Source organism: Rhea americana, unplaced genomic scaffold (assembly GCF_003343005.1).
Source record: "Rhea americana isolate MKP2758 unplaced genomic scaffold, rheAme1 scaffold_15, whole genome shotgun sequence".
Classification (NCBI taxonomy): domain Eukaryota; kingdom Metazoa; phylum Chordata; class Aves; order Rheiformes; family Rheidae; genus Rhea; species Rhea americana.
Genome location: NW_028185594.1, coordinates 325,315 through 342,055, shown reverse-complemented (window position 1 = coordinate 342,055; position 16,741 = coordinate 325,315). Strand labels below are relative to the sequence as shown.

The 16,741-nt window shown below is 43.6% G+C and overlaps 1 protein-coding gene and 1 long non-coding RNA gene across 2 annotated transcripts in view; both read left to right on the top strand.

Annotated features, from left to right (window-relative positions):
* The window catches only part of ATIC (5-aminoimidazole-4-carboxamide ribonucleotide formyltransferase/IMP cyclohydrolase), a 27,160-nt gene extending 15,169 nt beyond the window's left edge, over positions 1-11,991 (top strand). The window contains exons 11-16 of the mRNA XM_085299319.1: positions 224-313; positions 1,920-2,048; positions 3,045-3,137; positions 9,347-9,529; positions 11,027-11,182; positions 11,645-11,991. Coding sequence (XP_085155445.1) covers positions 224-313; positions 1,920-2,048; positions 3,045-3,137; positions 9,347-9,529; positions 11,027-11,182; positions 11,645-11,764 — 771 coding nt within the window. The 3' untranslated portion in view covers positions 11,765-11,991. The remainder of the gene's footprint in view (positions 1-223; positions 314-1,919; positions 2,049-3,044; positions 3,138-9,346; positions 9,530-11,026; positions 11,183-11,644) is intronic.
* A 1,488-nt stretch (positions 11,992-13,479) lies between these two features.
* Positions 13,480-16,236, top strand: LOC146598901 (uncharacterized). The gene is made up of 2 exons (XR_014895126.1): positions 13,480-13,884; positions 14,919-16,236. It is a non-coding gene; the product is annotated as an uncharacterized LOC146598901 (long non-coding RNA).
* Positions 16,237-16,741: the final 505 nt, after the last annotated feature.

Sequence of the window (16,741 nt, the reverse complement as noted above, 5' to 3'; positions counted from 1 at the left end):
TTTTTTTTTTTTTTTTTAATAATTCGGCCTGGATGGAGCTCTGTTTTTTTCTGTTTCAGGGTCTGGAGCCAACACTATACTAATGCCATTGCTATTGTATGGTGTACATAGATCCCTGAGAAGTGGCCTTTAAATGCCATTCTGGAGATGGCAGGTGGAGTTTTCAGTATTAGCTCTTCTGTTCTTTTTGACCTGTGCAAGCTGAGATCTGTGTGTGTTGCAGGTATCTGATGGTGTGGTAGCTCCTGGCTATGAGGAGGAAGCTCTCAAAATCCTTGCCAAAAAGAAGAATGGCAGTTACTGCGTCCTTCAGGTTCGTGTTCCTGCTCTACTGTAACCCTCTGCTGCTCAATGCGTATCTGCTTTCCACAGATGTTAATATCCAGATAGCTGCGGGGCTGATCCAAGCCCATCCACAGTGCATGAAAGTGTTTCCTGGTCTTTGGCAGCCCTTGCGTGAGCTGTAATTCCACCAGCAGTGTCATGACCACGTTGAACCTTAAATCCTAAAGTGAAGTGTTTCCATAATACCTTCCTTGACTTTCAAAGTGATGTAGATTTCAAGTGACCAAGTATGTGGAATAGCAATAGTACTTCAGGGAAACAGTGTTTCTGGGCTGTTTCTTCACTCTCTGCTAGCTTTCTCGTGTGTTTTTTCTTCCTTGAATTTTTGTCATCCAAGATGTATTGCCTCAGTGCTGTCATTAGTCTCGGAGGTGAGAAGTCGTGTGAAGTACATCACTAGGGAAGTCTTGCCTGTGCATGTGGTGTTTGCAGGACAATCCTCTGTGGAGTCAGTGATGAAGATAGCAGCACAGGCATAGTTTGGACCCAGGGATATYGCACCTTTCCACTCCATAATCATAATGCTTGTCAAAGAGTATTAAGATGTCAAATAAGTGTCCAGTTGCCTTCCTAGCTCCCCCACTGCTTATTGAGACTTCAGAATCATCCAGTTTGTGTGAACATGGCTGATAATATATTATCAGAGCAGCCAAACAGCTTCACTCTGGGAGACAAATGAGTAAAGAGCTTGAGTATTGCATAACAGAAAGAAAACCCAAGGCTTAGTTGAGGTTGCAATTTTAGTGTTACTACCAAGGGAGCTGTAGAAGATGGCTCAGGTGCTTCAGGCAAACAAGGATGAAATTTCAGACAATCCTGGCAGCTGATTACCTCCTGAATTCAATTAGCTTTGCAAGGATGAGGTTGTATTGGTTAAGCCTTTAGCTTTAGGGCCTGTCTGCACAGGGTTGCTAAGGAAAGTTGAGCTGAGCAAACATCAGTAGATCAGGTAAACCCTGTAAAGTATATGTACGCTCCTACTTAGAATTAGTAGCGGTAATTTGATCTGGCTTACTTCATGTCTTAAACTGAACTGGGGCTACATTAATTATAAATAAACCTATGCATATGCAGAGACCTTTAAGATAGTGTAACAATTCCTCTTTAAATTTGCCCCTTATATTAACACAAATTAACTGTATTGTGTGCTTGTATGGAGATGAGCCCCAAGAGAATGCATCTCTGGAAATGATTATATTCACTGCTTTCTTTTATGTTGGTGGGGGGGGGGAGGGGGGGAGAGGTGGGAACTGTACCTTGAGGCACATATGAAGCAACTCAGAAGATTTCTACCTTTCTGTGGAAGACTAGGTGTGTGTGTGTGTGTCTCACAAGGTGGACATTGGTGTGTATAAGCATCCAAACTGCATTACCTCTCTCCAGCCTCTAAATGTCCCTTTGTACTGTTGAGACCTTGCTGCTCCAATTAATTCTAATTACTTTTGATGATCTGGCATTGCTTCCTCTTAACAGTTTACTACTTTTGGATTCCTTAGAATTTTTTTTTTAACCTAAACTGTTACTGGATGTTGGCTTTGAAGAGGTCTGTTATTGGCCTCTCTGTTGGCTTTTAGATGGATCCTGATTATGAGCCAGATGACAATGAAATTCGAACCCTCTATGGATTGCATCTCMTGCAGAAGAGGAACAATGCAGTCATCGACCGGTCATTGTTCAAGAATATCGTTACAAAAAATAAAAACGTGAGTGTCAAAAGCCTGGTATATGAKCATAAAGATTGGACTGAGCTGGCATGCCTTCATCAAGGAAGTTAGCACTGTTCTATTTTAAGAGCTCTTGAAACGTTTTAATGAACTTAAATTGGCTTTCAGCAAAATAATGTAGCAAACTCTCTGCCCCAAATATATTTGGGCAAATCGGGGTAATTCGCCTTTGTTCTGATTCTTCACATAAATAAGATGAGCTGAACCTTCTCCTTTTATCTCTTGACTACCAAAATATTTGTATTCCATATAAATAGGAAACTACCTTGTTTAATTTCTTATGGTTAGAAAGCCATGTGCTAAGGCTCTAATGTGATCTCATTCTGACTCATTGTTTAATTCTCCCTTTGGTTTACAATGTGTTGTATAAACTCTGGCTTTACTGATGTTGCTCACCCTTTAAGAGTTCACATCATCAGAAAGTTATCGGTTACTTTTTAGTCTTGAATCTTGTTTTCATTTAAAAAGCAGCTGTTAATGAGCCTGTTATTAGTCTTGGGCTCAGAATAAGTTCAGACATTGTGGTAATGAAAACTATTTTTACAGATTAGTAATGGAATACACTTAAAATAATACATGATGTAGAAACTGTAGATATTACTGCCGTTGTAGTCTTCTGCATACCTAAGCATCTACTTAACTTTTTGCCTATTAGCATTTCTGATGAAAGACAGAAAATACAGGAGAATTTGCAYGATTAGGCCCATCGATAGAGCTGTCATGACTTGATAAGATCGAGTCTTGTCCCTACAAGCAGATGACATTAGCTGCCAAACCAGTCATTTGTAATTTTTTAATCTAAACAAAATTTGTTAGGAATTGAACAAAGKAGGGTATCTTTAGCTTGTTTTCCCCTTGCTGTGGGAAGCATAGCTTCTGATGGTTTTGAAGGTTTGCCAGTCACTGGCCAATTGCAAACCATCCTAAGTCCTGGCTGTCAAAGTGGGCTGTTGACAATGGTTTGTGTTGTTTCAGCTGCCGGAGTCTGCTGTCCGAGACCTGATTGTTGCCAGCATYGCTGTCAAATACACCCAGTCCAATTCAGTTTGCTATGCCAAGGATGGGCAGGTAACCAAATCCGACACCTCTGGGGAGTTCTGCTCTCGCAGCCAAGCTGGTCAAAGTGTGCTTTTGTCAGGCACCAGGTTTAAAACCACTTAGCATGCAGGAAGCCATTAAGCAGTTAGGAACAAACTGCCGTAGGCAAAGCTATGCAGAGCAGTGGATGAACCTGTGTTTCTCTTAAGATTCTCCCTCAAAACCCAAACTCAGTGATCCTTTCATGTTTGTTTTTTGTTTGTCAYGATAATGAGGGGATTGTCCATTTAAAGGAGGAAGTTGCAGAAATTCTTATACCTTGAATTTTTTTTCAACTATTCTTTCCTTTTTTTCTTTTTGAGGGCCTTAGGATGTCACAATAGCTTTCAAAACTGGATTTTGACTGTGCACATGGTTCTTAGTTTTGTTTTATTGTTTTTATTTTTTATATAAGCAAGATGAGGTGTGTTGTCCTCTTCATTTACACCTGCACCCTCTTTGGGATATTAGAAATCTTCTGTACTTTCTGATTTTTTTTTTTAGAGCTTATGATAGATGTTGGAATTTAAAGGCATTAGAAAATATGTAGGTGAGATATAAATCTTATTTTTTTTAAAAAAAAAAAAATCCTTTCTTTTCAAATGGTCAATGGTTCAAATGGGTGTTCAATTTAAATCAATTATTCAAAAGTCATTATAAATGTACTAAAAAGTATGTTTTTGCCCARTGGCTCACTCTTGTGATGCTGTTGCTTAGCTGGTCCTCAGCTCTCCGTGGCAGTTTTTCCACAGAACTGGGTTATTTTCTGTAAAGTAAGATTCTACAAAAGAAAATGAAAGAGTGTTTTTGATAATCTTGAACTTTTTTGCATCATAATGCAGCAAAATGGAGTAAACAGTGTACCTTCCAGGTAGGGACAGTGAATGGACTGCAGCGCTGTTCTGCTCGCTGTGGTACTCATCTACATGTGTCGGATTGTGAACCTGCAAACATTGCAGCACTCACAGTATTTTCYGGGGTTGTGTGCTATATAGTTCTTAAAAGCTGTGTCTCTGGAGAACCGGCTTTTATTTTCCTCTGCTTTGTTTTCTTCCTTTGTTTTCTTCCTCTTGCTTTTACATGGTTTTCTGTCCACAAGAGCATTAATTCTCGTAGCCCTAGAACAAAGATGTCACTATCTTTGCTACTCCTTTACCATTAATGTAGCGGCAATTTCSCTAGTGCTTTTTGTAAGTCTGGACTTAATGTGGTTCTGCAGCTGTTCCTGAAATGTGTGTGGTAATGCATGTACCATATGGAAGGGATAAGACATGAGGGGGTGAAAAGCAGTGTGGCTAGGTAAGGATCTAACTAGCCTGGCTACAATGATGTTTTGCTTATTCACAGGGGTATGTTTTGATTGAACATAAATGTGTGTGTGTCATCTTGGCTTGTTGTATATGTGACAGGAAAGGCCAGAATCAAAGGTCCCATATCCTGCACTGAGAAAAGTGTCTTTCTTGAGCAGTAAAGATCAGCAGCCATTGCAATCACTTACTCAAGGAGGTGGTGAATCCGTTCTTAGGCCTTTAAATCAAAGCTTAATGTCTTTCTRAAGAGATTGATTACCACCTAAAAATAGCCGAGCGTGGCGCTATAGGTAATGATGTAGGAGCTTGGACAGAAGCTCTTTTCTAGCTTCAGAATGTCTGAAATGCCTCATGAGACTGTTAAGCATCAAGACAATTGTCCTTAAGAGAAGGATGGAGGATGATGCCAGGTCTGGTGGAAACCTGTCTRATTAAGATATTGATTACATCAGGTKSTTCTTGGTGGTGTGGTGAAGAACTAACTACTGGTAAAACTGCTTACCAAGGCACCAGAAACATCAGGATACTGGGACATTTGGTTGCAAATCAGAACCAGTACAGGTTAGAAACAGGCAAGGAAAGAGATTTCCAGCTTGTTACAATTAAAACTTATTTCCAGTGCGTGATGTGTTCGGGTTATTATGGAGGCCAAGCCTGGGAAATCCTGCATTCCTTCAATTCCATTGCGTTTGGTTTTCCAAGGGGTATTTCACCCTCACACTGCCCCTGCTGCTTAGTGAAGTTGTATGTAAGAGATCCAGAACTTTTTTGACAGCTTGGTCTCTCGTTGGGATCATGAGTTGGATCTGCTATTCCAGCCAGGGCTGGTTCTCTGTGTTTAAAAAGTCCTAGGAAAGGATGGAGTGGGAGGAAGCATTTATGAACTTAAGTATCACTTAATTTGCAGGAAGCCAGCTGCCACTAATTGCAATAAACACTTTCACTTGTTTTGTCTGCTTTTCAGCACAGGGAAGCTGAAATGTATAACATGTTGATTTACAGTTTCTGTAATGATACCATCGTGCTTTAAATTGAAATTAACAGTTTAAGATCTTTTCTCTTTTTTTTTTTCCTCTGCATATGAGGATAAAATTTACCTTACTATTTTCCTCTAATGCTGCAGACATTTGTCAGTTATTGCTATTATTTGTCTTTCCATTTGCAAAGTCCCTTTTGGGGCTTTATAATTCCAAATGTATTCAAGGCTTCTGTTTTCAGTTATTACTCAGAGTAAATCTGAGTAAATCCAGGCTAGTCTGGATCATTTTTGTGAGGATCCTTTGGGTATTATCCATCTCATCCACTCCATGCTTTCGCACAGTGTTCCGGCTATGGGGGAATGTTGATCTCTCCTGTGAGCTGAAATGTTTCGGTCAAAAAATTATCAATTTTTTACTCAACAAGCCTGTTYGTGAATTGATTTTCAACACACCCTGCATTACTGCCTCCTTTCACTTGAGCCTTAATAGGCTGTGCTTAATCACTTTTGGATTTCCAGTAAACTCTGAAAGAAAATAATTATTTTTTTATATAGTCATGGGCAGAAAATGGGGAGGGTGGCATGTTTTCTTGTGGAGGATTTTGAGTTTTCAACTGTGTTTTGGTGTAGAAGAAAGTCAACATTTGGGGAAGGAGGAGATGAASTGCAGAGAGAAACAAAGTGAGGAAGACAGGGAGGGATAGGTACATTTAGACAGGCAACAGAGTAGGGACTTCTATGTACAAGTCTATGGTTTATATTATGCAGAAGCTTAACCTGTTGAACTCTCCAAGGAAAGTCCTGTAATCTTTGCACCAGAAAATCCAGTCTAGACTGAAGAAATCTTCCACAGCAGAGCTGCACAGAAGCAAATATTTTTCTACAAAAAATGATTTAGCTTTCTCTAAATCCTCGCTTTCCYGTGAAGTGCATGTTATCAGCACGTTCCTCCCTGTTCCTCCCTGACTCTCGTTATGACCTGCCTTTTAGAACAATGTGGACTCATCAGAAGGAGGCACAGAGAAGCAGCTGTTGTTTTTCTCTTGCCTGTTAGGCCAATRTAAGAACACTGTTCCATGGGTTGCAGATAACATCTTTGCAGATTTGAGGATACTASTGAAGACCCTACAGAGACTGGACATTTGTTATCTAAAGGACAAAATTTTTGCCATTTTTGAATTTTTGAGTATGAGCCAAAGTTCAGGTTAACCATCTTCTGACAAAATTCAGGTCACGAAATAGTRTTTTAATCAGCTCATAGAGAATAGGAGAAACATTATTTTTTTGAAGGGTGATTAGAAGCTAGCAGGTAGGAGAACTTGATTTCTAATGTGTATGCCCATAAAAAGGCTGTGTGCCTATGTGTGGGCACTGTGCTGCACTGGTGTGGAAAAACTTTCTCTACTACCCTTTTYCTTGCCAGATGAAGGCCAGGACTTGCAGCAAACTGGCTAGTTGTGTCACATTAGTGCAAGATGACAGCTCAAAACATACTAGATGAAGATAAGATGCCATTCTGTCTGGAAATGGTYAGAGGAAATTGCATTTCTGGCACATTACATCATATTTCTTTGAAACTTAAGCTCTCGTAGTGTTTTGGCTCTGCTATCTGCAGTCTGTCCAATACGCTCTTCCACCAGCATCGCTAGCTAAGAACTTCTGCCTTARCCTAACCTAGCTTGCTAGGACCCCTCCAAGAGCTGGATGACAATTAATGATGTGCAATGCATGGGGCAACCATCTGTCATTAAACACTCTTAAGGGCTGTTGTCTATCCAGGGARAAAGGAAAAAGCTTTGCAGATGAGACTGTGCACTTCCCCCGGCTGGTAGTGAGGTCCCTTGAGATGCAAGGTCCCCTGCAACTTTGAAGGTTAAACAGGGCAGATATGAGAACAGAGGTACRATATCAGAATTTTATGTGGGGAGAAGGTGTCACGAAGCCACTAGAAACTTATTATCTATTTAGTATTTACAATAATATTAATAYATGCCCCTGTAGTTTATTAAGCACTGATAGCTGTTCAGTTATAGCTGAGCAGATAATATTAAATAACTGCCCAAATCTTTAATTTGCTCCTTGGGGGAAGAGTATCTAGCAGCATGTTTTATGATTCTGGTAAGAGGTGAAGTCACTGTGTCTTGATGAATGAGAAGACAAATGATTCATTCATTTGAGGGCAGCCTTTGACTTATAGCTTTACCATCTGTTGCAGTCTAGCTGAGCTGGAAACTCTGAGAACAGGCCAAAATCGCTGGCCTCAGCAGTGTCCCTGGAGCAGTCCCCCACACGAACAGAGTCTGGAGAACAGTTCAGCTGTGGCTTCATAGGAGGAGGAGGAAATTATGGAAAAGAGTTTTGTTTCCTGACAGATCTCTAGTTTGAAATGGCAGGAGCTCTCTTYGGAAGGCAGGATCCATGAGCTCTGAAAGCCATGGAGAGAAGTTACCAGCCCAGGTTTGACAGCTGTGATGGCTAGATTTAGCCTTTATGTGCCTTAGTCATGCGTGGCATACTGTCATGGCAAAGGTAAGGCTGAGGAGGGGCAGTTTGGAGTTCAAGAGACCCCAGCTCAGTCTCTTGCACTTGCCAGTTGTAACTTCAAACAGACCGTGTTTGCAAGATGAAGATTAATAGCAGAAACCTCACAGCATTCCTTGGATTAGCTCCTGCCTTGARTTTTCTGGGGTGTGAAAGCATGATAAGGTGACCCTGACAATACTCACTCTCCTGGTTCCTGAGGGAAAGATAAAGCTCTTGCCAGTTCTCTTGCTCTGCTAATGTCCAGTAACCAAGATGTCCCCAGTTACATTTATTTTTCAGCAATATCAGAACCTAAGGGTTGCCTGTTCACAGGTCAAGTTTGCCCAGACGTGAATGCAAGAGTGTGTTTGCATTGTGCATTGAACTGTGACAAATGGCTTTCAGGGTTACCAGACCACCAGAGGCCAAAGAGTCACTACATATTTTAATCTATAGTGTTATTGGAAAAATTGACCAAGGTTGAATGTGTTTGATGATAACTRGACTCCAAAGAAAGTGGTTGGAAAGAGAAGCAAAAGGAAGCAGAGTAAACACCATATATTTATTGAAGCTTTCTTAGGGGGTTAAAAAAAAAAATCACTTTTCAGATCTTGCTCCCAGAAGCAATAGATCTGTTTTACATCAAGCATCAGTCTTATTAAATAAAGGGTGGGGTTAGCAGGCAGCTATTTTTAAAATCGCAGATGTTCTGGCAGATGGCAGAGTAGGAAGTGTGTTGGCAGCTCCAGGGCCTTGATAATTCAAGTGATGTGATGGGCCTACTGGCCAGCCTTTCTGATCGAGCAGTAGGTTTACTTTCTTATCAGCCTTGACAGACAAATTGCCCCATAATCCACCAGACATCACAGCTGATCTGTTCAAGCTGTGTGTGCCAGGCCCGCCAGGAAGGATTATGCTGTTTGGGTGGCCCAGACTCAGACTTCAGACCTCTTTCCAAAGTCCAAGACCAGGTAGGCAGCTTACCATCTCTTACAAGCTGTGTTTGTTTCTATAGCTGACTTTTTTTTTTTTTTTTTTTAACAAAAGTCAAAATAATATATCAACCTCAGGTTTAAAATTTGTCTCAAGTATGGCTGGGACTCTGATGTTGTTTGGATGGATGAGAGGGTGCACTGTCCTGAATGCAACTGTCAGCTCAGCTGACCAATGGAAGTTACAAGTGCAGAGAGCTGTCCCTATAAATGATCTACAGGATTAAGAATACAGGTATTTGCAGTCACCCTTGCTAAATTACCTGAGMAATTTCTGTGCTTCAGTGAGGAGCAGCTAATTTTTGGGAGGTCTTTCCTAATTCCTTGGCTGGAATGAAGCTTTGTTTACGATCTGCATGCAGCAAGGCATGACCRCGCTTTGTGTGCACGCTTCAGGTCATAGGTATTGGAGCTGGCCAGCAGTCCCGGATCCACTGCACGCGTCTGGCTGGTGACAAGGCAAACAACTGGTGGCTCCGGCACCACCCACGTGTGCTATCCATGAAGTTCAAAGCAGGTGTGAAGAGAGCAGAGATCTCCAACGCTATTGACCAGTATGTCACTGGGACCATTGGTGAGGTAAGGGCTGAAGAGCTTCCCTGAAGAGTCCAGCTTCTGCCAAACAAAGCTAGAAGCGTCTCTTCATACTGGGCCTTCTCTCTTCTACTTCAGCCGTTTTTTTTTCTAGCCTCAGAAAGAACATGTCCTTTCATAGCTCACTTCAAAATTGGTYGGAGGGTTTCCTCTGGAATAAGATGAGTATTTTGTACCCTCCACTCCTCCACCCATACTGGGTTATTTCCATTCTGRTTCCTCACTGAGGAGACCACCTGAACTTTGTAAGTGAACTTGAGGCAAGAGAGGCYTGGTTAGTTGGTCTAGTCAGAGTTTTGGAGCTGGTCAGCCTTTCTGAAGGTAATGATCTGTGTTAGGACAATGGTTGTCAGCCACCTTTATCTCCATCCGAGTCCTTGAGTTTATCCCTGAGTGCTGCTGAAGATCTCTTGCCAGCCAACAGGAAGCTGTAGACACCAGGGTATAGGTGTTTTGAGCATGGCTTGAAAAAGCCATGGCACAAAAACATTATCTACAAGAAGCCCTCTTGTTGGCTGTCAAGCTGTCAGAGCCAGAATTGCTCAGTGCACATGCAAGATTTGAGTCTTCAGGTGCTACTTAAAGGCCTGATTTGAGCTTTGTGTCTGGGGAAAATRATAGATGAGACCAAAGAGTTGGGGAGCAAGAGGCCTGGACTCAGGATAGTGACTTCTCCAAGGTCGTTCAAAGATTCAGTGGCAAAGCATCSTGGTTTGCCCCTCTGGCACGGCACCCTCTGACCCAGGAGCGGTAAACCAGCTCTGCGCTTCTGTGTGCAGCATGGTTTCTTCTGACAGTTTCTCTAGTACGAAGGAAGGGTTAATGTTACAGTTACTGTTTAAACTTTTGATGCCTCATCATACCAGCTGTCCTTTTCTTGTACATTGCTGTTTGCCTGTGGCATTTTGAATTCTCAGAATCCCTCTGACCTCCTCATTACAAGCAGTAGTGAGACAAGAAAATAGTATGCCCTTTTTAAGTATTGAAAGCCAAGAGCTGGGTTGGGGACCTAGTGAATCATCTCTGTGAGTGCAGTTACTTGTTTAAGGGTAGACGAACTGGAGCAGTGGCTGCTTCAGAAGGTGAATCATAAACCAAGCTGCTGTTTGTCATATGTTGTCATATACCAGATCCCGTGTGTGTGTGCACGCTGGCATTTACAGAGCAGCATACTGCAGGCAGGCAAAGCCCCAAACATCTTGTAATTAAAGGAAAAAAAGAAATCCTCAAGCTCTGAGGTGAGGAGGGGAAGGACAGAGTTAAAGGGATGCAAAAAGAAAAAAAGAAAAGAAAAAAAAAAAGGCTGTAGTTACATGTTCCCACCATCACTTGGGATTTTAAAATTCCTTGTATGAAGTTCCSAGCTGTGGAAGCAGAAAGCACAGCTGAGCTGGGTGTTGAAGGGGTGCTGTCACCTTGTCCTTGRATGCTGCTGGAGAAGCCTCTGCTTTGGGGCTGAGCTGGCTCTCTTTGTTCCATCAGGATGAAGACCTGGTGAAGTGGCAGGCRATGTTTGAAGAGGTGCCTGCACAGCTAACGGAAGCGGAGAAGAAGCAGTGGATTGCCAAGCTGACTGCTGTCTCCCTCAGCTCCGATGCGTTCTTCCCTTTTAGGGATAACGTTGACAGAGCTAAACGGGTGAGGTCATGSCAGGGCCAGGATATCAGGGTAACTCCAGTGAAACATCTGCACAGCTTGTGCTTTTGTTTAAATTTTGTGTAGACTGCTGGGGGAAGGCTCTGCACTAAGAGCGCTGTCTGAAATAGCACATCCTGGGAGAGATGTTTCTGGTTGCYACTGCTCTCATAGGAGCAGTAATTATCCAGCCATTGCTCATTTTGGTGATTAGGGATGAAAAGYGTACTGAGGTAGACAAGGCCTCCTGCTTCCAGAGGAACTCTTATTGCTGAGCTGTGGAGAGAACTGACTGCTCCTGTGAGGAACTCCCCAGTGAATTGCTTTGGGCAATGGAGGCCTTTGTTTGTTCAGCACTTAGTATGGTGGGATTTGATGAAAGACTGGGGCTGCCAGCTCCTGTGCAGGGGGATTTTGGGTTTTTTCATCCTCTAATCCTTCCACTTATCTTTGTCCTTTGTTCAGAGTGGAGTACAGTTCATCGCTGCCCCATCTGGCTCAGCTGCCGACGAGGTTGTGATTGAAGCTTGTAACGAGCTGGGAATAACTCTCATTCACACCAATCTTCGGCTCTTTCATCACTGAGTTTGCTGTGGGCTGTCGTGGTCCCTCTTTGGTTACAGTCTCACCAGCAGCAATAACTGGAGTATTACCAGTTAAATTGGGAAGGACCTGCAATCTGTGCTTAGCAATTATTGCATGATCTGTAAATGAGATCTTTCTGTGCTGCTGCCGGAGATTGAAGCTGCAAGAAGTYGGCTTCTAATGTAGAAATAAGTCTCTTTTGCAAATAAACATACAGTTCATAGCTATATGGRGTCTGTTGTCTTATGTCATCCAAATGTTTTGCCTCCTCAGGTAAGATAAGGTGTTTTTGTTTTGTTTTGTTTTTTTAGTCCTGACTTTAGCAATTCATTAGAAGCTCTGTGGAATGATATGAAAGCCTGGCACATGGCCAGCTGCTTAATGAATTGATAAGAATCTGGGCTGCAAACTGAGCTGAGCCCTTTCTCCTCCCCTCCTCCTTTTTCCTTTTTTTTTTTTTATTTTTTTTTTTTTTTTTTTTTTTTTTTTTGGTGCTAGCAGGTAGCTTTATCCAGATGCTTCTAACCCATTATCCTCTTCTCTCTGCAGGGAGAAGGGAGTGGGTCTTTTGTCCAAGGCAATCTCTGATTTAGTGCTCTGGACACATGCTTTTGGGTGAGAGAGACAGGTCAAATTGCTTTCTCAAAGGTAAAAGACTCATTCCTGCAAATTTGACATGCTTGTTCTCAAAGCCAGAGAGTTCAATTCAGAGTTCACACATAGGCATCTGGGAAACATCTTGCCTGAAGCCACTTCCGTTCTCCATTGTGCGCAATTTGCATTAAGCAGATTTGAACTCTGATTAGAAAAACAAAGTGAAAATCTGGAGCACAGTGAGAGGAATAAAGTAACTGCCCAGACACGTTTTTTGCTGGCAATTGCTGTAACCATTTCAAAGACATTTTTCTTGGTTCCATTTAATGAAATCTGTTCAGTTTTGGCAAGGGGCAGTCCACAGTTTTACAATAAACGCTTCTCTGTCGTGGCTCTGATCTCAGCTGGTACAAAACAAACCCTGCACTCGCTCCCTTCGCTCGAACAGTAACAGGGGTGYGTAGATGGACTTGGAAGAGAGATAAGGGTGGTGTCCCTGGCTCTGCTGCGGATTTGTCATGGCTGTGGGCATATAATTTCCCTGAGGTGGAGACAAGTTGCCTGTAGGGTATGAGGTCCAGAGAAGAACTGTCTGTGTGTACTGCAGTTGTATTCTCAGTGTGTTACTCCAGTGGGAGTAAAACCACCCTTTTTCAGCGGGCTAAATATGTGCAATTTTTGCTATTTAATGTAGACTGCCTTTTTTTGTCATGTGGCACTGTGGGAAAGAGCACTGTTGCCTTTGCCAAACATGTCTTACGCACGTGTGTGTGTACACAGGTATGTGCACATGCACTGCTCTCTACCGACCTTCCTCAACTTGGTGTTAGATCAGTGCACAAATCTCAGCTGGAGGCTGAACATCTCTCCTGGTTCATTGCCTGCAGGGAGGAGAGAGTGTTCGGGAGCTCCTGCAGAGCCTCTCCTGTGAGGGACATGTGCTTAGGCAAGGAGACTCCTTTGGGACTCATATGAGATGCCATGGAGAGACTTCCTTGCCACTTCCTTGCCTTGCTGAATTTATTTGTGTAACAGCCTTAGGCCGGAACTGCAGGCCTGAAAAGATGTTCTCAGACTGGCACGAGAGGCACGTTTTCCTACGGTCTTTGCGGCCTGTGAGCTTCCTGGGACAAGGAGTGCCAGGTCTGATGGGATTCAGAGGCCCAGTGTGAGCCCCTGTGTTTGGCATCCCACACTTGTGACACGCTGATGTWGCTCTGTGGTGTCAGGAACAGCGGGGAGTTAGCATGTGCCAAACAAAAGCAAGTTTCTTCTCTAAATGCCACCTGCCTTTGCTCCTCCTCTTCAGGTTCAGCTCAAAGGGGCATCTTCAGTCACTGCCAGAGATCCAGCAGCGATGCGAATTCTTTGYGGGTTTAGCCTGCCGTGAGGCTACCACCACGCAGTGCTGGAGCTGGGAGAGCCTCATCCGTGCAGACTGGGACTGTTCTCAGAGATGCTGAAGGCTGGGGGAACGTGGCCTTGCGCCTTGACGTGGCCCGGAGGCTAGGACCTGGGGCTGAAAGGTAGGTACTGGACTGCTCTGTTTCTGTTCTTTTGTCCTCCCCAGCGAACAGTGTGGGGTTGTTCCTTGACCTGCACTTCTGCCTGTTTCATCTAGACTGGTTTAAAGTGAGTAAAGCAAAGAGGCTGTAGGTATTTCCTGTGGGATGCGAGCAGTTGAACAGATTGTAATCCGCATGCCGKTTTTTTCCGTAATGCTTTCATTCTGCTTCCTCTCTTTGCCCTCCTCAGGCCCCAGGTTACTGCTCAGGAGTTACTGTGCGCTCAGCTTTGGTGTTGTTACGGCCTGAAAGGGAGTCTTCCCCYCTCTTTCCTTCTTTTCCAAACTCTACAGATAGCTTTCTGTGCTGTTGCTTTTCATGGAGTATCAGTGCTTAGAGTCCTTCCTATTTTTTTCAGCTTGCGTTTTACAGGTTGGATTTTAGATTCTCTCCTACTGCTCTTCCATTCTTCACACGCCTTTTCTGTCACCCTTTTGACTGTAGCTGGTACGTACCAAGATAACCTGCTGTCAGGTTCCCTGAGGAATCTGTTAGCCTGTTCTTTACCCGTATCTTCTAAAGCACTGGCTAAAATAGAGATTGGTAATAAACATCTGTCCAGCTCCTGTTCTGATTTATTCCTGTTTATCGTTTACCATTTGTTTGCTGTCCTTGGGGCACCGTTCAGCCTACTGATGTAAGTTAATATCTGTTAACCTTCCATGTGAGATTGCTGCATGAGATGCTAGTAAATGTCTAACTAAGTAGATGGGATCTGTCCAGGGCATTTGTATACTTTTCAACTTGGTGAGCTGAGCTGATGTAACTTGCAGTCCTCTATGTGCACAACATCTTACAGCATCCCCGCAGAGACACTCTTATCTGCTGCTCTGCCAGTGGGGCCCTGAGATAAGGTGACATACAAAAGTCATACATAGGTGGAGAATTGTACCTGAGCACCCCGTGTCCCCRGCAAAATGCCCTTGGCTACTCGGCCTTGCTGGTCCAGCTCTTGTCCAACTCAAGGCTGGTGAAAGCCTCTGGTCTAATTCCAGGTGTGAGGTGCCCTCCCAGGAATGCCCTTCAAGGTTGCTTGTCACCAAGGCTGCTGTGACAATTTCAACTAGCCTGAAGCCTTCCTCTCGGAGGAAACTGTTGGTGCATGAAGCCCTGCGCTTGAGTGGCTCCTATTCTGGACAAGAGCCGTGGGAGACCGCGGGAGTGTGCAGGACTGGAGCCGACGGCTCAGACTGCCGCTTTCTGCTGCGCTGTGAAGTTAAACAGGGAGCTGCCGCTTTTAAGTCACTGAGAGAAGTGCTAAAGAAGGATCCCGTCCCTGACGCTAGAAAGTCCCTGCTGACAATTGGACTAGAAGCACTCTGAGCGTTCCCCAAATGCAGCAGGCCAGATGAATGACTCTCTCTGTAAGACCAGGGCTGGGCATATCTTTGATAGTTCCTTAGGAGGCATTCGGATCTCTTGCTAAGAGTTGAATGAATGACTTTTTTCCCTTTGATATTTGCAGTGATCAAGAGCTAACAGGAGAGCTCTGCTTAGCATCCGCTTTCCATAGCAAAGGACCTGTCTCTTTTCACAAGGAGATAGCTCTGGTCCCCTCAACTGTTGTTTTTTGAAGAGCGGGCTGCTGAYGAGCTCTGGTTTGCACCACTGCCATATGGCATCTTGCCCCTGGCAGGTCCCATGCTGGCACAACGAGAACAGCTTCCAAAAGCATGTAAGTAAACGGAGGGCAGGATGGAATCACTCTCAGCCTTCCATGTGTGAAAGAAAAGAAAATCCTGTTGTGGATCTGTGGAGCGAGTAGCAGGGGATTTTTTTCCCTCAGCCACGAAGAGCTCCTAGCTGGAGTGCGGAGTCCTGACTCTGGTTGTTCCCAGATATGATAAAGCTCAACGCTCTGCGTTAGCCAAGAAGACAAACCAGGTGGAAATACTCCTCCTTCTCCTTTGGAGAAGAACGGCCCAAAGACCAGACCATCTTTTAAACGCTGCTAGGCTTGGCATGACTGAGAGCGCCTTGTCTGGCCAAGAGCACAGGATCTCTCGAAGCTCCCCGCTGTCCAGGGCAAACACTGTCCTCATCCCCACCAGCTGGGAAGAGCACGGAGCTGCCCCTGCCCAAAGAAGGGGGCTTGCCTACTCCCTAGGCAATGACAAAAATAGCATTATACTAGTAAACAGAATTTCTATCAGCGATGAAGACCCTTACGTTTCAAGGCACGGACAAGCCCCTACAGYGAGCTTAGGCAAATACATTGTTTAAAGCACTTTATCCCCAAATCCTTACTGCAGGGAGAGGGAAGGGTGTTTGTTACTGTTTCAAGTGATGTGACATTAAAAAGTGAGGTGATTAGATGGACTGTGACTTTGATTTAGTTGGGCAATTCCTGTGCGTCTGTGAAGTGAATTGCTTAGTCACTTTGCTGCTAAGCTGCATCTTTGCAACTGGTCTCTGGCCCAGCCTATGTAACCCTCACTTGGAAAAGAGAAATTAATAGAATCTAGTTTAACAAGAGATTATTTTTCTGTGACTTGATCTCAACCACTTTTAGTTCTCATATATTTTAGGTACTCATTTGGCTCTTGAATGTTGCTTGGATTGAACTGATTTCTACTGCAATCATTTTACTATTTGCAAATGTTTTGGTCGCTCTATAGATAGCAATCTGTGAAAACAACTGCCRTGTGTGTTTCTAATGTTTCTATTTTCATTCTATGTTTTATTCAATCTGGAGAAATTCGTTGACTTGAGTAATGCAGCATTTTTGTAGCCAAGAGAGGAATCTGGTTTGCGGATTCATGACAGGAACCTTTAATGTGCTATATTTGCAAATGTTGCTCAGGTTTTTGCAGCGCTG